At 34.4% G+C, this 26,077-nt stretch overlaps 1 protein-coding gene across 1 annotated transcript in view; it reads right to left on the bottom strand.

Annotated features, from left to right (window-relative positions):
• LOC107295433 (gamma-1-syntrophin-like) overlaps positions 1 to 26,077 on the bottom strand; it is a gene marked incomplete at its 5' end in the record, with an annotated part of 57,376 nt that overhangs the window by 12,053 nt on the left and 19,246 nt on the right. The window contains 4 exons of the mRNA XM_015824747.1: positions 4,179 to 4,271; positions 9,295 to 9,447; positions 18,181 to 18,252; positions 18,790 to 18,906. Coding sequence (XP_015680233.1) covers positions 4,179 to 4,271; positions 9,295 to 9,447; positions 18,181 to 18,252; positions 18,790 to 18,906 — 435 coding nt within the window. The remainder of the gene's footprint in view (positions 1 to 4,178; positions 4,272 to 9,294; positions 9,448 to 18,180; positions 18,253 to 18,789; positions 18,907 to 26,077) is intronic.

Consider the following 26,077-nt stretch of genomic DNA (forward strand, 5'->3'; position numbering starts at 1 on the left):
TCCTCAGGGAAACTTTTCTCTTACCAGAATGTGACATTTTGTGAGAAAGAAATTCCCCGAGGATGGGCACTGCACATATACATTTGGCAGCACAACTGCACAAGTCTCTCATCAAGGATGGCTGTGTCTTATACCTGAAGAGAGTGGAGGTGGTACAGACCCACCTGAAAGATGGTCCAAGCTCCTTGGGAAGGAAGAGGGTTGCCAAAGGGAAGAAGAATTGTGCTGTGCATGAACCTGGGAGAGTCAGCCTGTGGAGTCTGTGATTAATTGGATGGAGATGAAAAAAAGTTGAGTCACACCACCTAAGACCATCCAGAAGGATAATCCAAACCCACATTTACCCTGAACACCCCAGAAAGGTTCATAGTGGGGAAATGGGGCAGAATGGCCAACAGGACTGGAGCCATGGGTCTCTTGCTACTGGGAAGCCCCCACCATGTTCACCCCCACTCATCCCTATGGAGAATAGACTACTGTGGGGCTGCCCACCATTGCTCATATGTCAAAATTGACCAGCATGCACCTCACCCCTCTGCCTGTGAGTTGTGTTGGGCGGTGGCATCTTATCGTCTTGCTGTCAACCCTTAGTAAGAGTTCCAATGGCCTGTGGGATGACTAGTCCACTCTGGTGCCAGTGGCCAAAGCTGCAGTGGATCAATGCTAGAGAGACTCGAAGCCAGACTCTCCCACTGCTGAGATAACATCAACCTAGACCATCCCCTAAGAGTAAGAGGTGAGAAGAAGCTGAGGCGCTAACTGCTTTTTTAAAAAACAAATGTTGGTTGGACTTATGAAGAAAATGGACTTACAAATATCCTCTTGGAATGTAACCTGTTTGTAAGTAGAACACTGAAAATTAAAAATATTAGCTTTGCATGCTAATAGTTTTTATCCCATTGCTGTATTACAATTTTATAGCAAAGAGTAAACATGATTGTATGACAGATTTGCAACTGATCTGGGTAAACTGAAATAATCAGCAAGATGAGAAATGTAACTCAATTTAGTTTGACCAAATTGTAAACCGAAACTGGTCCACCTCAGACTCCTGGTGATTCAGTATGAATGCAATCTTCTATGTTTTTCCTCTTAAGTTGATTTTAGGGACACCAGTACTCTGATTAGGAGGCAGTATCTGTTCTTTCAGCACAGGAGGATTATATTACCCAGGATTTATTGCATTTGGTTACTGAGAATGTGGCAGGAGGCTTAGGAATATAGTCAGTAGTCAAGAAAAAATGCGAGAAGACCAGAGAAGAGTAGAGGTGTGCATCAGATACTTTATAATACTTGTGCCCAAAGCAAATACTTTTAGCTGGGTTCACTTTTTGAATTTTATCTCTTGTTTTCTACTTATTCAAATATTCTGCTATGGCAGAAGAAAATCCAGTGTTGACAGTAGGCTTTGCTTCTTTTTTAAAAATTCAGACATGAGAAAAGTCTATAGGTCAGTCTCAGAAGGCCTATTTTTTATTATATTTTATTGAGATTTTAGAATAACAATCTTTAGTGCTTAGTAAACAACATGTTGTCTGGGTTCATAATATTTAACAACAATAAATAATAGTTAATTTCTATGCTTTCATAATCAACATGCTAACTAGAAATACCTTTCCTTGGTCTTCTCTTCTTCCAATAGTATTCTCCTTTTACCAACATTGAGCAAATATAGTTCTTAATACTATCAATATATATGAAGTTAAATATAAACATTTTTCTAGTATTTAACAATAACATCAGTATGTAATATCTTTTCTAATCAGCTTATTTTACAGTTGCATTTGCAAAAAATCATCTTATGTAAATCACTATAAGTCCCACTATGTTTCTTATTTAAGTTTAGTTTCCCCTCAGTATTCAAAACATTTCTTGCCAATTATAGTTTTCTCAAAATTGATTACATTTAAATATCCAAAATGTTTCATATGTTTAAATCATCCCAATACTTTTTACATTTCCCATATCGTAGAAAGAGGGAAAAAAACTACACTACTTATAAATCACATCTGTCTTACTAGAAAACCCCTTCATATCCAAAATTTGATTATTATTTTAACTATTTTCAGACAAATGTTTAGTCATATAATATTCCATCTGGTATATCAAGTCATCTCTTTTGAGTCTGGCTCTCGCCTGTTCTTATTTAAGCTTAGTTTCTCTTCAGTATTCAGAATGTTTCTTATCAGTTATAATTTTCTCCAAGTTAATTACATTTGAATATCCAAAACATTTTGTTCATTTAAATCATCCCATTATTTTTATATTTCCCATATCATAAAAAATACTATACTACTTATGAATCATATCTCTTTTACTATAGAACTCATTCATCTCCAAAATTTAACTATTCTTTTAACCATATTCAAACAAGTGTTTAGTCATATAGTACTCCATCTGATAGGTCAAGTAATCTCTCTTGAGTCTACCTCTCGTCTTCTTCTTTTGCCTTGCAGCTTTCCAAGTCAGTATATTCAGCTAGCCATGGGATTCTTCCTATATTTTTATAAGTGTTGTTAAGAATGGGAAAGAAAAATTGAGTAAGGTGCTTTTGAGAGGGAGTTTTGCCCATTTATATTCATTAAGAAGCTTCTCCCTTGATTTCTCTTTTCATTTTTTGTCTCCCAAACCCTGGTAATTCTCCTGACAGCTCTATTGTCCATTTTATCAAATCTTCTTTCTTATCTTCAGGTTTGTTTTGAAGTTCTGAGAGATAAAATGTCTTTTCCATTTCCAATGTTATAGCAAAATCTTGCAGATTTTTCTTTGCTGTGTTAAGCTGTAATTTTCTTCATTTGTAGTCTCCATCTTTGGATCACTTTCCTCTAGTTTTTATTCTATTATCTGATTTATTTGTTCATTCTTTGTCACCATTTTCTGAGAATTTTTTTAATATGAGCTTAGGTCAAGGATGTGCTCATTTATATCACCAAAATTATTTTTAATCTCATTATAATTTGAATCAATTGTCATTTGAATTAGTTGCAACATAGCATACATTTCCTCCTGGAAAATATTTGTCTTGTCTTGTAGTATTACTCCTGCAGATCTCTGATGTTCCAAACTGGGAATTTTGGAAAGGAATATTGTGTGTGGTTTCTTACCACTTTTAGTTGTATATGCAACTTCCATTTTCATCAAACTAGCCAGTCTTAAATTCCAAACACTATAGTCTTATATGTCTCTTATCTTTATAAATAGTCAAAAATGTTCAACCACTTAAAAACAATCCAGTAATTTCCCTCCTAGAAAAATAACCCAAAAGTCAAAGTTTTTCTTTCTCTGCAGACGATTCTTAAACTTGAATATCATAGCTCACTAAGTGTTTATAATCCAAGAAGGTCAGCAATTTTCATAATAATTGTATTTCTCATTCTTCAATAGATAGCCCAGTGTATTTTCTTTCCTCTATTCCCAGCTATTCTCTGTTTAGCTAAGAATCACTGAGGATCAAAGGGATAAATTGTGCTTCTTGGGATCTTTTCCAGGAAATCAGTTTCAAAATAGAGAAGAGAAGATCAGTTTTCTCACCCAGCTCCAACACGCTATTCACAGTTATTCTTAGTTGGTGCTTTTGGACTTCGGATGCCACTAGCTTGGGCTAGATACCGGAGTGCAGCTAGCCTTTTTCCTGTCAGGTTGGAGGGCTTCCCCTGGATCAAAGGGATCAACCACCATCTTTCCGTGATTGATGAGGGGCACCCCTTTTCATCGCCTCTCCGGGGTGACTTTAGACCCATTTAGGGTCCCCAGGCAGGGAGAAACCAACCATGGGGTGCGGAGCTCCGCAATCTCTCAGCTGTGTCGCTACAACCCAAAACTGGAAGTCCCAGAAGGCATATTTTTACTAGAACAAGTTAGATATTGAGGTTACAGAAACATAATTCCACAATTCTATTGTTTTTTTGTTTTTGTTTTTAAAAGATCTGCATATTATAATCTTTTTTGTGGTGCAATTTCTTAAACTTTTTTCTCCTCAACATATCTCTCACCAGAAGAAGTATTTTCACCAACATTTTTCACCTTGATACCTTTTGGTAATAATATTTTTCAAGTACAAATTATCCTAGCATCACGTATTGGCTAGTCACCATTTTCTCATTTATTTTCATTCATTAATCATTGAAATAACTCCACCATGTGATTCTTGGAATTGGATACAATTCTCTTGTCCTTACCTTTGTTGCAGCATCACAGCATACAAAGCCCATGCCAAAGTCTATGGTAAGCCCCATAAGATGACTCTCCAAAACACAGGCATATGTTTTACACTGGAAAAAAATCAAAACAATGCAACATATTAAATGTCATTTTACTCGCTATATTCGATTTGTAAAATTATGGCTAAAAAGGAAAATCTGAACATTTGAATATACATTCTACAAATGAGTCCAATAAAATGCTTGCAGCCATATGGAACAATCTCATTTCTTTCTCCAGAAAGGTGAAGGAGTCCATCTCCTTTTTGGCTACTTGTTCTTATCTGTAATCATTGGCTTTGCAAAACATGAAGCCATCTTTAGTCCGCTATTTCACCCCAAGCAACCCTGAGCAAATCTGAGGGACTTTGACTGCCGAACAGCATGAACATTCCTGCAAGATCCAATCTGGGTCAGTCACCAGGACCAGAGGTTTAGTCTTCCAAGCTTTCAGACTCGTGCTGGAGCCCCATTCTCAGGGTATTTCTCGCACTCATTCTGGTAGAGTGAAGCTCCCTGGTGATGGGTTCCAGCACGAGTCTGAAAGCTCGGAAGACTAAAACTCTGGTCCTGGTGACTGATCCAGATTGGATACTGCAAAATTATCCTCCGCTTTCATTCATAACATTCGTTACTATGGTCAGGAAGATAATCCTGTGCCCTCTCCCCAATAATAAGCAAGTCATTCTATAGAATGGGTCATAGAGTTTTTTTGACAACAATATCGAAGTATTTTCCATTATTGTATTCTGTAATTTTTGTTGTTTTGTCTTATTTTTTACTTTCCAATCATGCTTATCTTCTGAGTCAAGAAAGAAGTTTGAGAGGAATGAAGAGAATGTCATTCACTTTTTATAACAACTCTCTTGACTGATGCATAGGATGGAATTATTTCCCAACTAACATCACAATAATTGCTTGAAAAGAATCTTCCATGATGCATACACTCTATGCACTACTGAGCAAGATAAAGAAAAGGATTTAACTCAGATGTTAAGGACTGTGTACAATTCAGTACTCTATGAATGGTGCCATAGGGTTTGGATTTTTTTAAAAAAAAGTATGTCTCACTTTTTTATTCCAGGCCCTTGTGTATCTCCAAAAGTGAAGCCTTGTTGTTTGCAGTCCTGCTTTTTTGTAATAGTTTATTTCTGAGTACTGGGCTTTTTAAGAAAGTCCTGGAAGTGAATTGGGTATAAGAAAGCACCTTGTCTTGCACTTGAGTTATATGTGGAAAAACATATGCCTTTTACTAAAAGATAACTTAGAACATCCTAAACTAATATCAAAAAGATTATAGATTTACAAGGCATAGCATTCACAACATCAAATTACTACCACATTTCTACTTGCTAATCAAGTTTATATAAAACATAATAAATTGCTTAGGAGGAAAAACTGAAGCTTCCTTCTCAGGGAGTTGAAATTGCTTCCACATAACTTCTCTTTTATTCTTCCTAATCAAATTGATTACTTATTGATTTATGTCTTAGTTTGGCAGATATTTATAGAACAAATAGATAATCTCAGACAACCCTATAGTCTTTCTCAAATTGTAAAATATTTTCTTGGCATGCACTTTTTCAACATGTGCTTTCCTCTGATAAACCACATAACCAAGTAATACATTTAGTATCAGGAATATCTTCACTTTGCAACCATTATTTTCAAAAGTTTGCTTATCTAAGAAACAGACAATGGATTTATCACTTGAATTCTCAATTTTATGGCTCCTCCTAATCCTGATTTAAATGCCACAATGCCAGAAAAGGATTTTAAGTTGTTTTCATTCAAAATAGTTGGCTTCTTATATTCAAGGTAATGGCTACCCACTTTAAGCCCTTATATGGTGTGGGGCCAGATTATTTGATGGACCACCTCTCCTGAAAGTATTTGCCCATCCCATCAGAATGAATAGAGTAGATAGGTCCCTTCTCTTAAACACTGCCACCTTTTAGGTCCTCAGAGGTGAGCCTTTTGTAGCCCCTGATCTATGGAACAGATCTCCACCCTTTTAATCTTCCAGAGAGAACTTCCTCTTTCCCCATGCCTTCTAGATAAGCAGGGAAGGGTGAGAATGTAATTGGCTGCATCAGTGAAGTGTAGAATGCAATTGGCTGCATCAGGTTTTTCTGTTTTGGGTTCTATTGTTTTTGTTTTAGCTGTATATATTGCTTTTGTTCCTGGGCTGTACATAGAGTTTGATTTTAAGATAGGGCTAAAAAAATGTAATTAATTAATTAATTTACAATATACCTTCTGCCTTACAAAATGAATATTTTTTGCTTTTAATTACTAGTTCATACACTGCAAAACCATAAAAAAATCAACAAAGTGATTTTCTGTATAAGAGGTAACCTATTTTTGGCGTACTCATTAGCAAAATATAGAACCTTAAAATTGAGTCTGTGAATTGTTCCACTTGAAGAGCAGAGCCTGAAGCATGATTTTTGATTGTCAAGATTTGCAGTTTGAATTGTTTAGTAAGAAACGTGAAAATTTAGAAATAATAAACTATAATGCTCAATGGACCTCTTTTCTGAAAATAAAATGTAGAGAAACTATTAAAAAGCAATCAATGTCAATTAAAAGAAATGCATGTAATTGTTATTCAGGTAATTTAAATATTAAATGTGTGTAAAGAAGTACAGGGTAAATGAAAACAACTTTTTCAAACTTTCTTAGTAGAATGCAAAATAGGGAGTCGTAACAGGAATGCATTATGGATTAGAATGATATATTATTTTAAAAATGCTATACTATGAACTGTATTGGTTTCATTGTATGATGGTCTTTGACCATAACAACAATTTGATTTGATGGTTTCATTGCCTTTTTGCTATAAATCAAACTATAATGATTTAGCTACAAGAATGTTGAAGTTTTTTCATATTTGAGAAGCACAGAACTATTATAGCTATTTATGTCTGAATTCATACAAAAATATTCTTACCTTGCACTTTGTCTAAGATTCTTCATTTATTTATTTATTTACACTCACACTCACACACACACACACTTTTTTGCACCACAAGTTGCAAATTGTAATGTGGAGAGAAAAAAAGGTAATATTTTTTACTAATCAAACAATTCTCTTCTTCATTCTGTTTATGTAACCCAGTAGGATTGTATCCATGGAAACCATCCTTCAGTTACTCATGGTTATTTATGGCTTTAATGATCTGCCAGATGCATAGTTTACCAAGAAGAATCAGATCAGTGGGAGCCATACCCCTCCCCACTGCTCAAAACAAGAAAAGCAAATCCACATATATAGCCAAAATTAAACACACATATCATAAAATAATCATCTAATGTAGGTGAAGCACATATGACATAACATTGTCTGAATGCATATTAAACAAAAATGTCTATGGAATATATTGATCAAATTGGGCAAAATTTTAGTGATGTTTCCAGATGTGACTTGACAATACTCTTATGTAGAGTATTGACTACACAAATACATCCTCTATCTTTAGAGCATATGCTATACTTCTCAAAAGTTTAGGTAAAGAAGAGGGCATTATTCTGTAATAAAGAGATTTTTTTGTTTTCTTTTAAAAGAGGTTTATGTGAGCCCCAGTTGGCTTTTTTACTTTCCATTTAAAAAACGGGCTCTTTAAGTTTACTCGCCTCCATACACTAAAATCAGTTCAATTCAGTGACTTTTGTTTCCCAGAAGTCTGCTGTTTTTATTCATTTTTATTGTCTTGAGTTTTATCTGTTACATTATGAGTTCAGAGCAATTACTGTGTTGAAGAACAATCGTGTGAGGTAAGTTATCCTTATAATATCTTGCCCAAGGTCATTCAGTAAGCTTTCAGTAAGTTTCCGAGATTTAAATCTATCACATAATAGTTTCCAAAAAATAAAAAAGCCTTGCTGAACAGACTATTTTTCCATTCTCAATAAAATCTAATAAAATGAACAAAACACATCATCTCTGCTAGTAGCACAACTCGTCATTTGGTTTGTTTGAAAGTATCAAACAGCCAAGACTCTGTCATTCATCATCTGAAGACTTGGGATGCAAGAACTAGCTAATACATATTTGATTTAAATCTTTTTTAACACAAAGGTCATTAATATAACATTAACAATTTAGAGATTTGAAAGGGTTATTTAAGTCATCAAGTCCAATTTCCTTACTTAGTGCAGTAACCCAAATTAAACAGCCATGCTCACTTTCTGCCTGAATATAACCAGAGAAGGGGAAACTCACCACCTTCCTTTTAATTTTTCCCCTATAGATTTCTTACATTTAAGAATGTTTTTCCAAGTTACTAATTGCCTTGCAGTAACCTAAATAATTATGCTATATCTGGCACTCTGAGATAAAAGGGTACCTTCTTCTATGTATTTTTCCTTTCAGGGTATTTGAAAAGTATTATCATCTCTTTTGTTATCTCTTTTCGAGAGTAAACATTTCTAATTCCCCCAGTGTCTCCTTATTGAATTTATCGACCCTTGAACCTACATTGCCTTTTTCTGTACCAGCACTGTGTCCTGAGTACATAAAGTAGCATCTGACCAATGCGAATGAAATCTGTGTTGATTCCCCAGTCTAATTTTACAGCCCTGGAATTTGCTTAGCTGCTTAGTTTTCCGAGATCAGCTAAGGTCAACTAGGTGTGGAATGAGTATTCCCTATTATTTAGACTCTTGTATTGTTTCAATCTATTATTTTTTTTCTGTTTCATCTTATCTGATTCCCAGAGACGGCTTGAACAAGTCCCTGTAGTTTTCTTGGCAGGAATTTGCAGAGGTAGCTTGCCATTGCTGTCTTTCTAGTCTGAAAAACAGTGACTGGCCCAAGGTCCAGCTGGTTTTGTGCCTAAGGCAGGACTAGAATTAACAATCTCCCAGTTTCTAGCCTGATAACTTAATCACTACACCATTTTAGAATGGCTCTCAATCTAAAATTGCATTTGTCTTTTTAACAGCCATGTCACAGTGTTAATTTTTTATTCAATTTATGATTCCTACAAACTTTTGTGTGCCACTAGAAAGTTAAGTATCTCCTATTGTACAGCTTTGCATTTGATTTTTTCCTGTGTAAATAATTCTAAATTGAGTATCTCATATTTCTTACCTGTATTCTTTCCACTTCTAAAAAAGTTGCTGATTGGAAGGCCTTTTCCCATAGTATGAGATCACATTCTAATTCCACAGAGAAGTAGAGATCCTCTCCCATTTCAGATTGTACTCCAAAGCAGTGTTTTCGCCGATCCAGTATATCACTGTCCTGATGAAAACCTGGAGTTATATAATCTTGCATACATCAATTAAAATTTCTTCTAGTATTGATGCACATGTTAGATGCAGAACAAAGTACCTATACAGAGTAACGTACCATGTAAATTGTATGCCTTTATTTTAATTATGTTTGTATATAAATTAAATTAAGAACATTATACTGACTAAAACATATATTTTATTATCAATGGTTCTCCTTTACAGCTGAAATTATACTAATAAAATTATAAAATCCAGATTCAAAGGCAAGTTGTGAGATGCAAATAAAGAATTGTTTCCCAGTCCAAAACAATGTGGTATGAGTTGTCACTCCTTTCAAAATTCAGTATCAATGCATGCTCTTCAGGATGCACGCTCTATCCTAAAAATATGAAGGCTTATTTCTTTACTCAAGATGACTTCTTCCTTAGATAAAGTTCCACACATAGATTTCTTACATTAGATTCCTGCTTCAAGATAGTTTTATACTACTTCCTATTACTCTATCCCAGGGGTAGGCAACCTTGGCTCTTTTATGACTCGTGGACTTCAATTCCCAGAATTCCTGGGCCAGCCGGCTCAGGAATTCTGGGAGTTAAAGTCCACGAGTCATAAAAGAGCCAAGGTTGCCTACCCCTGCTCTATCCTAATATTACCCCATTTAGTTTGGGTTTGTATTTCTTGTTGTTTTGGCCTTTTGTTTTGGATTACCACTTTGAAATATAAAAATCTCATAGGTACCCGGGTATCTGTAAGAATTCATTTACACAGGCAATCTTGCTATGATTGTTTTTTAAAGTCAAATAAATTGCTAGTCTGAAAAAATAAAAATTAAAAATGTCCTCCCTTAAAAAAGGGAGGTTATTAATTAACAATTCTTTGGCTAAAAGCTGTCACCTGGAAATTAACAAAAGTAGAAAGAGATTAGATTTAGTAGATTAGGTTAGATTAGATACTACTACTGTATGTATACCTAGACTGGTAAATTCATGTCCTAATTAGACAAAAATGCAACTTTCTTTTGCCTTGGCTGATTGGAGATAATCATAGCCATATTTGAACACATATTACAATAATCAGCCTGTGAATCAAATTAGAAATCAAGAGGAGTTAAGAACAGAAAAAGTCTCAGCTTGTTCAACAGAAATTACTACTGAACCTCAGCCTGTGATCTGTAAATGTTACTGAGTTGCACTTTCCAAATAACAGATACATACTGTACATAAAACGTCTATTAAAACATCATAAAAAACTTTAATCACAAAAGCAGCAATGGTTAAGTACTGTCTCTGATGCTGGAGAATATGGAAATCAACAATCCACATTTATTCACACGCAAGGCATTCTCAGTACAAATTTAAAGGTATAGCTGCATTGTTACCCAGGTATAACATATCTATTATATTTGTTAATATGCATAAAAAAGGAAACTTTATTCTTTAGCTTTTGGCTAATTTATTTTCATTGCTCAGCAGGTTATTCTTTTACAAAAATATGTCACTGAATGTGACCTCAAAAGTCATTGAGTCCAACCCTCTGCTTGATGTAGGATTGACTGAAGCATTTTGGGCAGATATAAAATATTGGATTGTTATCCAGCCCATGTGAAGATGTTTAGTGATGGGGAACTTATCTTTTAGGAAGCAACCTATTCCACTGACCAACATCAGTTATTATGAATAATTTTTTCTTAACATCTACCCTGAATCTATTTCTCTATAGTTTCAACTCATTAGCATTTCTCTCCAGGCAAAAAAGAGCAAGTCTATTCCTTTCTCTCTCTGACAACGCTTTACATATCCAAAGACTGCTTCCTATTTCTCTTCAGTCTTCCCTTTTGCAAACTACACATATACAATATACATATACAATTCTTTGCAATGTTCCCCAGAAGACTTGGTTTCCAATCCCGCCACCATCTTGACAGCCATACTTGACAATATCATATTCAATAGTGTTAGCCTGTGCATTGCAGCACAACATACTGAGACAGAAAATCTTCCCACAATTGAATTGAGGTGCTCTTTATTCATTATTCAATGTTGGGTCAGAAGAAAAGTATCCACCTTCCTTCACTGCTGATTCCCAACTTGCCTTTCTTTGAAGTCACAGCAGTATTCTGATTTTCTTCCATGGTAAAGGTTGACAAAAGCTAACCATTTTTATGTACCTTGAGACTGTCTTTGGATCACATCAGAATAAAGGCAAAGAATGCATTTTTAATATCAAAACAGCTAAGAATCATGCATTCCTGCCATTCATGGATTCATCATGGATTCATGATGAATGAAGACAATATAATGGCAACATGATAAAAAATGATATCAAACCATTTTTATGCTATAATTAAGATGATGTCTAATCATTTTGACACCCTAAGCAGTCATATTTTGATGCTCCATTATCCCTTTTCTGAATATAAATTTGAAAAGCTGATAATCATAAACTAACTTCCTATCAGCCTTCATCTTGCTTTGATAATATTATCAGCTTGTTGAGGTCCATAGCTGCAATAATATTTTTTTTTCATTGCTATACTGTTCATATTCATTCAACTGATTTGGTGGATAGGTGTTTTGAAAAGCATAGAAATAAAAAGTTCTAAAGCAACAAGGAAAGTTTATCAAATTTTATGGTCAAGTTTACACTTCAGAAGTTTTTATTGATGGTACCCCTTAAAACAAAAGCTTTTATTGTTTTTGTCCAGAACCTTTTTTCTACCTCTGGCTAGATGCATATGAACAACACAACAAAAAACACAGTGCAACAAGATTCTTCATCTGAACTTATATTATATACAATTCAACTGGGCTTTTTTATTCAATTTTTTCATCTCTGGGTTGAGCTGTAATTCTAAGTAAATTAGCTTTCACTGTCACTGTGTAGCCTTGGCTGTTAACTATTTATCCCACCAAAGATAATTTAATGGTTGAAATTCCTTTAAAAAAGGGCAGAATACAAATGTGAGGAAAAAGCTAAAATTCCATGATTATGTTAACTACAAAAACTCCTTATAGTAGCAAGAGAATGAGTGACAGAATCTGGGGATGGAATCAAAAGAGGAATAAACCTAGAGTCTCTACATAGCCACAAACATACCAAGTCCAACCCCTTTTGAATTCTATTAGCCCTTATCTAATGCCAAGATAATAGTAACTGTTAGTTCAGTAGATTCTTGTGCATAGGCAAGATTAGTAATAAGTCAGTTTAATTAGAATTTCATGAGTACCCTAGATTTTTCATATCTGACAAGTAGATATGAGATATTTATGTTAATACTATAATGCTTATACTTGTAATATTCTATTGTAATAATACTAATACTTGTAATATTCTAAGAACCTTTTGTCAATCTCACATTTGTGAAAGATAGATTGAACAGATTGTGAAAGGGAAGGCATAAAGGTTCAAGAATGTTTCTAAACAAAATAGCTAAAACCAGTCAATGTCAAAGCATGATTTCCAGATAGGTTTAAATTCAACCAGTTAAGATTGCCCACATTTCAAGGCAATGTTTCATTGGTTCCAAAGGCTGCAGCTTTATAATGAAAAGACAACTGATTCACTCTGACTAGTATGGTGTCTTTCTAGCTCTTCCAGCAGATTAATATGTGTGCATTACCACTAAATCTTTTCCGTAACATCATCCCCATAGCAGAAAAAGCTAAAAGCTATCTAAGTCAATTGTAAAATTCCAAATTGAACAAAATGCCAAGCAAAGCATTTCATTGAATCGAAACAGAGAAATCTGTCAGTTGTTGCTTCCTTATATTACTTTCTCTCTGTTTACACTTTTTCAATGCATGTATTGCTGCCAAGTTCTAATCCTCCCAAATCCATTACTACATACTATTACTTCTAAGTCATATCCTTCTGGCTGTTTTGCATTTGAAGACTTGGCTGTGTTGGTTGATAACACCAATGCCATTGCAAATAACTTTGATATTTCCACTTGCAATATTTCACCTGCAATTTGGGATCTTTATGCTATAACAATAATACTCTCAATCTCAGCTCTGATTCTAAGATCAGACGTAGAAGATGCCACTTTCATCCAGTACTTAGTCATAAATGGAAACACTTAATATTTTAGAAGATTGGATGGGCCAATAATGTGAACAAAACTAAAAAAACGATTTATTCTTGGGCCACAAAGCTGATTCACACACATATCAGTCTAGATCAGGCATGTCAAACTGCCGGCCCGTGGGCCAGATGCATCATGCTGAAACTGTGCCCACCCCATTGCCGGCGATGGGGAAAAAGTCGCGATATGCCATGCAACGTCACATGACATCGCAGGTTTGACATGCCTGGTCTACATGATATGATGGACATGCTAGGTATGTTATTGACCAAAGCAGTAACAACTCAGCAACCAAGATATTTGAATAAAAATGCAAAAGAAACACCAGCATATTCAAAATAACTATATGAGTAAAAAAAAACTATAGAAAATATTTTGAATATGATTTGGATTATAACCTTTCTTTACTGAATGTTATCTATAGGTTTTGTGGAACGTGTTACAATAAAATGGCCCCAGTGCACATTGCAAGAAAGGGGTACAATATGAGGACAAAATGCATGCTTCCAGAATAAGAATCATATCCCCTTTGTTTGCAAAAATACATTTCCCTATCTACCATGACCTATTTTAATCTCATAGCTTTAATTTGATAAGTAACTGAAAAAGGCCTTCTGGGCAAGGGGCCACAGCCATCATCTTGGTTTCCCTGAATCCCTCCAACCCAGATGCCTTTGACCCACGCTGTAAAAGAATTGTTTGCAAAGGCTACATTTATCAGACAAATAATATTTTAAAGTTATACAAAATGCATACTATATGAATGGTAGTAAATGGTAAAACCTCTCTGTAATTTTTTACACAAAGAGGCCTTAAGCACAAATGCATAGTCATAATGAAGCTTAGAAAAATAAGATATTAAGAGCAATTAAAATTGATAGCTTCATTCTACCTTGTTTGTTCATTCTACATTTACTACTACTTTTAATTTAACAAAAAATATGTTGCTGTGTGGGTGATTAGAAATAAATTTATATGATCACAGAGTATTCAAGCACACAAATAAAAACAGCTTTATTTTAAGAAAATAAACTATTCTCTAGAAGATCTTAGGCCTACATTGGCTTCCCAATCCCAAAACCAATATACATTTTCTCATTTTCATTAAAAACAAGCTTCATTTTTCAAGTTAACATAGAGTCCTAAAAACACGCTTATATTGTGAAGGAATATAAACTTGGCCTGGGAATGGGGAAAGAATGAGCGAATTGTTAACGGATGGGGGTGGAGGACAGAAATGATTGCTCAGCCCCTGGGGTAGAGTAAAATACTGTAGAAGGTAAAGGTAAAGGTTTCCCCTGTCCAGGCATTTCCAACTCGGGGGGGGGCATGCTTATATCTCCATTTTTTAACCAAGGGAGCCAATATTGTCCAAAGACATTTCCATGGTCATGCGGCCAGCATAACTATATACTGTTATCTTCCCACTGAAATGGTACCTATTTATCTACTTGCATTTGCATACTTTCAAACTGCTAGGTGGGCAAGAGCTGGGGCAAATAATGGGAGCTCATCTCATCATGCAGTGCTTGGGTCTCGAATCCAGACTGTCAGCTTTCCAGCTTACAAGCTCAGCATCTTTAACCGCTGAGCTATTGTGCCCCTACTGTAGAAGATAAGTCAAAATATCCTAACTTAATGTTGTCTGGTATAAGAACCATAAAATCCAAAATTTAACCCAGCATTTTTTTTTCTGTTCCAAATCCACAGCAACATTCATTGGATGCTTTTTCTGTATTAAATTTGTATCTGTATCTCTGTATCTCTTACATCTGTTCTAAACTAAAAATGGCCTGTTTTAGTTTAGTTTTTTAAATTAAATAATCAATATTCTGGCCTTTAATTATTTGTGTGAGTTTTTCACTACCCTGTGAAAATGTGACAATTGAGATTTAACAGTATTCAAAACATTTTCAACACCATACTTTTGTACAGTTAAGTGAAGTTATCATGATCTTGAGTTAATGATGAGAGAATGGCCCCAGATTTGTACAAAATTTCTTCTATGGCTTTATTTCATTGATCAAGATCACTGGATAGGTAGAACCAAGGGTTGATAGAATTCCATAGGTTGACTGAATTATTTTATATTTTTCACTATATGAATAGTTTTGTACAGTAATCATTCTTCGAAAAGAGATAACATAAGTCTGATAATTTTCAGATATAACATATAAGGAACAGTTGCTGGAATTGGGTATGTCTAGTTTAATGAAGAGAAGGATGAGGGGGGACATGATAGCAGTGTTCCAATATTTCAGGGGCTGCCACAAAGAAGAGGGAGTCAAGCTATTCTCCAAAGCGCCTGAAGGCAGGACAAGAAGTAACGGATGGAAACTAATCAAGGAGAGAAGCAATCTAGAACTAAGGAGAAACTTCCTGACAGTTAGAACAATTAACCAGTGGAACAACCTGCCTTCAGAAGCGGTGAATGCTCCAACACTGGAAATTTTTAAAAAGAGACTGGACAGCCATTTGTCCGAAATGGTGTAGGGTTTCATGCCTGAGCAGGGGGTTGGACTCGATGACCTCCAAGGTCCCTTCCAACTTTATTACTACTACTACTAACTTCCATTCTACTTTTCTATATTGGTAGTTAATGCAAACTCCAAAACAGAATTGGTATATTTTTTCAATCCACCAATATAAAATTTGCCTTGACAGCAGTTACAATGTTCAGTTAAGCAGAAAAATAATGCCATCAGTTAGTTGACTATGGCTCAAATGGCTATTGCCAAGAGGCATCATTAGGGAGAGAAAGACAGATTGTCAAAAAAGAAAGGATTTGAAAAGGAAAAGACTATGGTTGGAAAGTATGCTAGAAAGAACGCCAAAAGGAGAAACAAAGGAACAGATTTAGGATATAAGGGTGCTTATATCTCCTCCAATAAATTGACATAATTCAAAGGGACTGGATTGGTACTAATTATAGCCTTCATGCAACTTTTTATGTGAAAAATATTCTAATGCACACAGTATTCTCAGGATCATATCTCATGCTTAAATGACATTGACTAGATACTATTTATAAGATTGGAAAGAATATTAAATTAATCTTAAAGAAATGTGTTGCTGACAAGTAACTTCAGAGCTGAATGACCAATTACCAAGATCCAATTACTTGCAAAGATATCTAGCATTTCCTGTAAAGATATCATAACTTTTTGATAAATATGAATTTATTTTTCTAGCACAAGTTATCATGAAGTGGCATTTAGCAAAAGATTATTCTAAATTCAGCTTTTAGTAAAAGACATTAGTCAAACAGCAGTTTCTGCGTATAAAATTCCAGAGATAATATATTGTGAAGCACAGTTATACTTCAGCATAAACAATTCCTGAAATAGTGAATATGGAAGTACTCTTGCATACGTACATATAGACACTGGCTAATAGTTTAATATCTTCCAAATACTTTACTACTATTTATTTGCTTGATTTAAGTCTGTATATTTAACAATGTAGTTAAATTCTAGTTTAGTATGTTTTCACAAAATGCAAAAGCACAGATGGCAAAAGAAAATACATATCTATCAAATAAGAATAGTTGAACTTCTCAGTTGATACTATTAAAACTTCTTTGACTAACACTATAAGTAGTTCTCAACTTACATTCACTTAGTTGAACTACTCAAAATTACAATGGCACAGAAAAAGCGACTTATGACCCTTTTTCACACTTACAACCGTTGCAGAAACACCCCCCCCCCCGGTCACATAATCAAAATTTGGGCACTTGGCAACTGGCATTTATTTATGATAGTTGCAGTGTCCCTGGATCATGTGATCATCTTTTGTGAACTTCTGACAAGCAAAATGAATGGAGAAGCCAGATTCACTTAAAAACTGTCCTTCTAACTTAAAAACTGCAGCGCTTTACTTAACAACTGTGACAAGAAAGGCCATGGAATGGGATAAAACTCACTTAATTGTCTTGCTTAGCAATGGAAATGTTTGGCTTAATTGGGGTCAAGTACTACCTGTATGGTACTTTTGAATATTATTAATATGAAAAGCCATTTCTGACCATATACTTAAAAAACTGCTACTTTGATAGCCTTGAGAAGCAAAAGGATTGGATGGTATGTAGAAATGAGCTACCTACTATCCTGACTTTTGTAACCTTAGGATAAAAACAAAGGAGTAAAAGACTTGCTTTGATTCCTCATTATTCCTCATGGCTGTTAGCCCTTCAAGGCAGTCTAGACAAGAAGCACAACTATGAAAACTAGCTCTGTCTTTATTGTAAGGTTACATTAATAGGAACTTGCAAGTGTGGAAATATTTCTCCCCTCCTTTTTACTCTCCAGAAAGCCAGGAAGGGTCATTTTTTAAATGCTTCCCAGGTCCCCTTGCTTTTGTGGGCTGGAATAGCTCTTGCATGATGATTGTCTGGTCTCTGATTCTTCCTCTGGTCTCCCAAAGTCATTCTCATATATTATTACAATGGCAGAGTGCTCAAAATAGTTTTAGGGCCCTCCTTCTCTTTGAACTAAGGCTATTTTGCCATGACCTTAAAGAAATTACGGTTGCATGTTGCAATATGCAATCCTAATTTCTACCTAGTGCTCACCTCTGTGGAAATTCAGCTATGCTTTATATCTATGCTACTCTTATTTTTACTATTTAAATGAAATTTATTTTTAGTCTTCGTACCTTGAATATTTTGTACATGATCTCATAGACAGAAAATGTTCTTTCAGCTCGGGTCCAGTCCCATGTTGTGACCTTGAGTAAAAATATACACAAAAACTAAGTACACTTATTTTTCCATACAATTTTGAAAAGCAACTCCACTAACCCACTTATATCTGCATAAGCAATGAGATGGCAAGAAGGCATGCTATGATTTATAGAAAAAACAATGATGATTTTTTTAGTTATCTAGTATGAATTATTTCTGGCTTTGAGTGTACCATTCTTGGAAATTGGTACATAGAAAGGGAGCTCTTTTTAAGGTGCTCCTGATGAAAATGGAAGAACTGCAAAAGGAGGAAGATTTTATTTAATATACGAATATAAATTAAATGAGCAGGATTTATTTTCAGATCAGTTTTCCATTAAAGTTGTATTTATAAATCATTTCTTATTATTTCTACCATTATTGATTTTTTACCATTATTACCTTTTCTTTGTCATCCTTTTATATATTTTTTCTGATACAATATTGAATGAAAACCCCCGAATTAACATAAAACCTCCAAATCAATGTAACCCCCCCATCTGTACATTTAATTATGAAGTAGGATACAGAATGATACTTACTGGAGGTGCTAAAAACTTATAAAGTGAAGAACCCCTCAGTGCAAGAAACTTTGGTGTGTACACTCGGTCCTGAAGAGAATCTTGTTCCCGTTCCTCTGTCCAGCCCATGTAGACTATCTGGCAATAAAAACAACATATTTTTACTTTTTACAGATTATCATTTATATAAAAGACACACACATTGAATATTCAAGACTATAATCCTAACAGATGATTTATATAATCGTAAGGAAACTGGAAATTCACTGGATAAAATCAAACCTTGTGAAAATCCCCAATTGTGCATACAATATATGATGAATGTACAGACTCATGCTATATCAGTAAGTAATCACATTCTGAATTTGCATCAGCTTTGTTTGTAACTATACAGAGATTAGTAGGCATTTTTACCCAAAGAAAAGAAAGAAAAAAGAAAAGAAATAAGTATGCTTGTTTATCTGGGATAATGCTATGAGGGTGAAACTGCAATAAATATGCTTAGGTGGGGTTTAAATTACCATTACCATGTATGTAATTCTTGCAAAGGTGACAACTTTGTTATAGGAAACTGTTGTTGACTAGTTTATATTTGTCATTCATCAAGTTGTTAAATGATAATAACTCTTTACGTACCTATTAACCTTGTAATGAAAACTGAATCTGCTTCTCAATCTTGAGAGGCATTTCAGGTCAGTAACCCAGTACATACAAATAAAATTAACAATGAATGATTAAAAACAGAGGCTATTTAATATGGTAGTAAGAAATGTTGTTCATTTAATTAGGTTTTCTTCTTGAAAAAGCTTATGATACTTAATAAAGTTTCTACTACTGTCAATCATCAAAGAGAACAAAGCACTTTATTCTGTTTAAATTCAATGATATTTCGTACAGGACTTTTCCCCAGTACTAAAGCATTCATGAAACTTAACAGCCACTTCCTTTGAAACATTATCCCCTTGTCTGTCTATATTGTGAGATTAGAGCAATTTTACACACAACCCATTCTTTGGTTAAAGATTTATAAACCTCAAAAGGCACTTCTGATTCAGACTGCATAACCACAGTCAAATTATTAATGCAAAATACCAGAAACAGTATTCATTTGCTTCCTCCTAAAGCAAGAATTCAAATGAGGAATTTAATCCTATACATTTTGTTTAGCTTCTGCTACTATTCCATAATAAAATTCATATTGTGGCCACTCAATGCAAAGTTTCTATAAAATTGCTTCAAAATAATTGTAATACAATTTTTAAAAATCAGTAGGATGATTTTACAATACTAAAATATAATATGAGAGGGTTATAAACCAGATTGTGAAATGATTATGTAATATTGAACACAGGCATAGTTACTACTCCATCAATACTCTTAAGGTTCGGATGGTCACTAACCCTTCCACCCCTCAACCAAAATCATCTAAAATGTTTCTTATGCTAAAAACTTCCATCATAGAATAATTCCATCTCTAAATGTATACATTACAGTTCAAAAAGCAATCTTGTGAAACTTCTGGTTTGATGTTTTGATCCTTGTATTTGTGATTCACATTAATTTTGCCTATTATTAAAATTTCAATTACTCAGTGATGCATTGTGTCATAGCAAGGAATTAATATTAGTATTGAACAGAATTTTGTTGGTCAATGATCAAAATAAATAATGATGATACCTAGGTATATGGTTGGTCACATAGTTGCTTCGGTTGGTCACATAGTCAGCCAAATGTTTAGACTGGCTTTGATATTTTTATCCATCTATCAAGTCCTTCCCAAGGCCCTAGGTTAAGAAGATGTTTAATCATATTGAAGGTACCACAACAGGATATAAAGTGTTCCAAGTAAGGCTGCCTTTTGCAATTAACTGATTGTGATTTTGTCAATGCCAATGGTGTTTGAGTGGTGTTTTAGATGTTTCTGAATTACAATCAAGGTGCTTTTACTATTGGTACTATCTTTGCCTTTTTTTTTTTTTGCTATAATCATTCTACTTCTATTTACAGATCTTTATATTTTGTGATTTTTCTCCAGTTCTTTCTCTTCTATTCTGTTGTCTCCAGGTACCACCATGTCCATTATCCAGACTTTTTTGTCTTAGCAACAATTATTAAGTCTGGAGTGTTGTGTGGCAGATGCTTGTCTGTTTGAATTTTAAAGTCATAGAGTACGTTATCTTTCTATTACTTTCTCTGTTTTGTGGGTTTCATCAGTTCTTGTTTGCAGGCAAATAGTATTTCTTGCAGCTATTCCAATTCACCATTATTGCTATTTTGTCATGCCATTGTTTGTAGTCAATCTCTTGCAGCAGCTAATAAGGTGGCCCAACTAGGTGTTTCTTCAGCTTCTTTGAAGTGAAGGCATTTCCTGTCGCTGTCTTCACAAAGCCAGCAAAGCCAGCATGCATTTGTTTGTAAGCTCTTTTAATGCATACAGAATTGTCTTTTTCTTGCTTTCCTGCTATTAGCCATTGTCAGGTCTTGTAGTTATCTGCACGTCCTGCTAGGTTTTTTTAGTTACTTGGCACGTAATACTTCGCCTTGCTATGTCTCTCTTCTATTCTTCTTATAAGCCAATGTAGTCTCTTTAATATTCAGTAAGCTTCATGGTAGCTTTAGTGTCTCTTCTTCACTGTCCTTCAGATAGTGAAGGGCATTCTTCCAATGCCCTTTTTCTTCTTCAACTGTTTGATGTTCTTGCAAAATTTCATGCCCACCTATAGCCTTTGGCTGCGTGGATGAAGTTCAATGATTCTCTGTCATTATTCTTCTGTTCTTCCTATCCAGGGCTTTTATTTCTGCTTGAGTCCAATCCACTTTTCAGCTGCATATCTAATGACTGGAGTTGCCCAGATGTTAATCAAGTTGATGGTATTTCTACCACTGAGTTTGGACTTTTAAGAATTCATTTTTCTATGTATCCACTACTAACCTTTTCTGTGATTTCAGTGTGCTTGATTTTCTTTGATCTTCAACCAACACAACATATGTGCACTCTTTAAATCCAAGAATACACTAGGGCAGAAGCTTGTACACCCCAAGGATAAAACACCCAGACAAAAACTAAGCAACATGATATATGCAGTACAATGCAGTGAGACATGTGCAGATCTGTAGATTGGGGAAACAAAACAACCGCTTTATAAATACATGGCATAGGAAAATAAAGCCATCAGGACAAGATTCAGCAGTCCATCTGCATTTAAAAGACAAAGACACTTTTGTAGACAGCAAAGTCCATATTTTGGACAGAGAGGACCGCTGGTTTGAAAGAGGGGTCAAAGAAGCCATCTATGTCAAAACTGAACAGCTCTCCCTCAATAGAGGGGGAAGGATACGACATCATCTATCTCCAGTCTACAAAACAGTCCTTTCAGCAGTTCCAAAAAGGCTCCACACCCATTTGCACAACTCAGGTGTTCTTGAGGACACAGATAAACCTCCAAGTAGCCTCAACAACTCTCTAAAAGAATGCAAATGACCAGCTGTCTGCAAGGAATATAAATCCTTCTATTCCCCACCATCCAGTCAGAGCTGAAAAAGCTTCTTGGATGAGAAGCGAAATGTCTTCAAAGAAAAACAAGAAAGTCCAGTTGCCTCTTGAAAAAGCACCTTTGAGACAACCATGACTAAGAATCTCCATAGACTCTTTATCAGGTGTTGGCTGATTCTCTGTAGTCTTTTCCTTGATGGAATGGTCAAAATATTTCTGATTTCAGTGAAATTGGAGATTCTGCCTTTGGTATGCAATTCAAGTTTCATAACTGCTCATTTTCTTGGCTATCTGTTATTTGCTGGTTTATCATTTCCAGTGCTTTTATAAATTTGTACACAATACCTTTTCTCTATCTGATATCTATTACATGACGTATCCTTCAATTTATCTATTTTCTTGTCATATACTTTTTCCTTATGACTCATGATTAGCCACTGCTTTAAGGTACCTGAGGGCCATCCTAGCCAATGTATAATCATCTTTGTCTTAAAGGATTTCACCAGCTACCTCTTATGAGGCAGGAATAGAATTGAGCATGAGTGCTTTCTGTTACTCCCACTAAAGATCCTTGAGCTTCAGAATTACTGGATGGCAGTGTATTGTCACCCCACTAGCTAATGCAGGAAAACATTTAAGTTCTTCTGGCTGCACAGTTATTTTCTCCAATAATTTGCAGTAGATGATGGAGGGAGGGGGAGAGAGAGATGAAGACCCTGTACTGAAAAACAGTATCTCCCTTTTGATTCTTTTCTTTCTTTCTCATTCTTCTTGTATTTCTTCCTTGTATATGAAATAAAACCCAGAGAGGTAGAGAAGGAGGTGCTCCCAACTTTTGTCAGCGATGATACCTTCACAACAAGAAACTATTTTTTACCACATTCCTACAGCAGTCATGCTAACAATATTTTCTCCAAATGATTTGATATACTAGTAGTTCCAAAAGACCAGAAATTCTATCCCTTTAAAAAACAAAAAAAGCCTAAGTGGATTTTGGAAATTTTAAACTTGTAGTTCATCCTGGAGTACATCTATCTGTGTATCAGTAAGAATTGAATGTGACTTGATGGTATATAATAAAAACCAAACCAAACCAAACCCCAAACTTTCTAATATAAAAAAAANATATATATATATATATATATATATATATATATATATATATATATATATATATATATATATATATATATATATATATATTTCAAAATTTGAAACACATATGATGTCGCAGTTAAGCGACTGCTGCCTGTGGATGGCTCTAGATTGAGCTGATACAGGCAAAAGACTTCTCTCTCCCATATTTGGGCCGACAGGGTGCATCAAAGTAAAAAAAAAAAGAAAAAAAAAGCATTCATATATATACAAGCGAATCTTACAACATTAAACCACCCAAACAATATAACAGTATACACTATTTATATTTAAACAATATTCTTATGATGTACTTGTTATTATCTTCATAAGTTAATATACATCTAATTTTAAGCACCTAACTTTTTTGAATGTGAAATATTTCTCAATTACCTATCACATGATTTATTTCTAATAAGTAGAAATGTTATCATTCATTTACCACTAGTAGAATCTCATTGTATTTCTTTCAAATTAATTCTATATTTTATTCAAGGACATAGAACATTCTTTATCAATCTCAAAAGAGTTGTTTTACATAGGTCTTTGCTTCATATTTCTTTAATCTTTATTCCAGGATTTAACATATATTAGAATTTTGCACACTCCTCTCATTCTCCTCTAAAATCAATAGCAGAAGGTTTTCCATTGTAAAAATCATAGCTGCGAACTATAAATTAAACCAGGACTACAGAAGCTTGGAATATTTACTGAGCTTGAGATAATTTATTAGTGTTAAGCACTGGATATAAAGCTAGCTTTGGGTGAGGGTCCTGGGTGTTTAATTTCCTGTAGAACTCAGTTAAAGCCATAGCCAATGTCTGCATAGCTAAATAATATTGCATCACCTTTTGTAGCTACCAACAATAGCTTGCTATTCAGTCATGAATATTACAAAGCAGTTGACATCTATGAAGACCTATTTATTCCTCTTATCTTTTTGTTTATGCACAAATCATTCAGCCACTGCTTGTACTATGAAAACTAATCAGTGACCTATTCGACTTTAACATTCACAATAACTTGTTTCAATTTTTTTCAGAAGTTACAAATCTTCACAGTGTGTCCACCTAATCTATCTAAATATCCTTTCTCTCATGCTTTTGCTATACCTATTAACATAGGGAATTGTTTCACTTAAGCTTAAAATCAAGTTTAAAATCATTTTTATTAATGCTTGAGAGAAGGTGTGTTTTTTGTTATGAAATTACAACTCTCAGAAATCCCAGCTAAATGTTTTCAAGTTTAAGTCTAATTAATGCTTAGTTGGAGTATGTTCTGGAAATCTCACTTTTCTTTTCTTGCATTCTGAAATAGACAAAAGATGCTATGCACTAATTAATTTGTTTATGATCTTAGATAAATCTGCTTCAAGGGAATATAAACATATTGCCAGTGATTATTAACACTGCAAAAATCTACTGTTTCTGCATCTTATAATACCCTCTTCAAACATTTTAAAATTCAAATTTGTGTAAAAAAGAACTAGATACATAAACATCAAAATTAATTGAACCCAACAATAAAGATATAAGATAAAAATGACAACATAATTATGCAGCAGAAAAGATATCATTTATCTTATAAAGAAAAACCAGCACTTCTAGCTGAAAGATGATAAAATAATTAAGAAATATAATTCAATTTTCAAACTTTAGATTATACACACAGAGACAAATTTAAGTATAATTATGCAGCTATTATGAGATAAAAATAAATTCCCATTTTATTGTTTTATATAAACAACTTAATGACCTATGAATGTCAGCCCTCCCAAATAAAATAGATAGAAAACACAACTAGATGAGCTAATACTACTTTATTGTAAGGCTACATTAACAAAATCTTGTAAGTCTGAAAGTACAAATCTCCCACTGTCTCCTTTTATAGCCTGATAATTATGGTGAAGCAATTACTGGGTTACTCCCCCTCTTCTCTGATTATTTCCTAGGCAGCATCTCTTCCACTCATCCCTCAAGGTCATAAGACATTGAAGAAGAAATTCCAAGCATGCTGTTTGCCTATACAATTCCCAATCCAGACATCATTTCTCAAAAAATGTAAATGTAATCTTCCCAGGTTTTGGTAATGATTATTTTATCTAACAATTTAACTAATGTAATATCAGTTACACAATTAGGTGTGAGCCCAGGGGAAAAAAGCTTTAATAATCAATGTCCTGTAAGAAAACCTAGATGGAAACTGTGACCAATTCTTTGCTATGAGGTTTTGATAAGGGGCTGAAATAAACCACTGTCAGTTAGTGTTCTTATTTTGCAGAGTGCTGATGCCAAAATGAATACTGAGCAAGTATTTCTTTAAAATTGCAAGCAGTAGTACTATCACTTATACCAAAAGAGATTTGACATCACATTAATCATTATTTCTTTTGATAATGCATGCTTTCATGAATAAACCAACACTTTTTATATTTCATATGCATACATACATACATTTCCTCTTGCTTATAAACTAGACATACCCAATTCCAGCAACCGTTCCTTATATGCTTTAGCCTCCAGTCCCCTAATCATCTTTGTTGCTCTTCTCTGTACTCTTTCTAGAGTCTCAACATCTTTTTTACATCGTGGTGACCAAAACTGGATGCAGTATTCCAAGTGTAGCCTTACCAAGGCATTGTAAAGTGGTATTAATACTTCACGTGATCTTGATTCTATCCCT

This window comes from Protobothrops mucrosquamatus, unplaced genomic scaffold (assembly GCF_001527695.2).
Source record: "Protobothrops mucrosquamatus isolate PMUCROS unplaced genomic scaffold, P.Mucros_1.0 scaffold2335, whole genome shotgun sequence".
NCBI lineage: Eukaryota > Metazoa > Chordata > Lepidosauria > Squamata > Viperidae > Protobothrops > Protobothrops mucrosquamatus.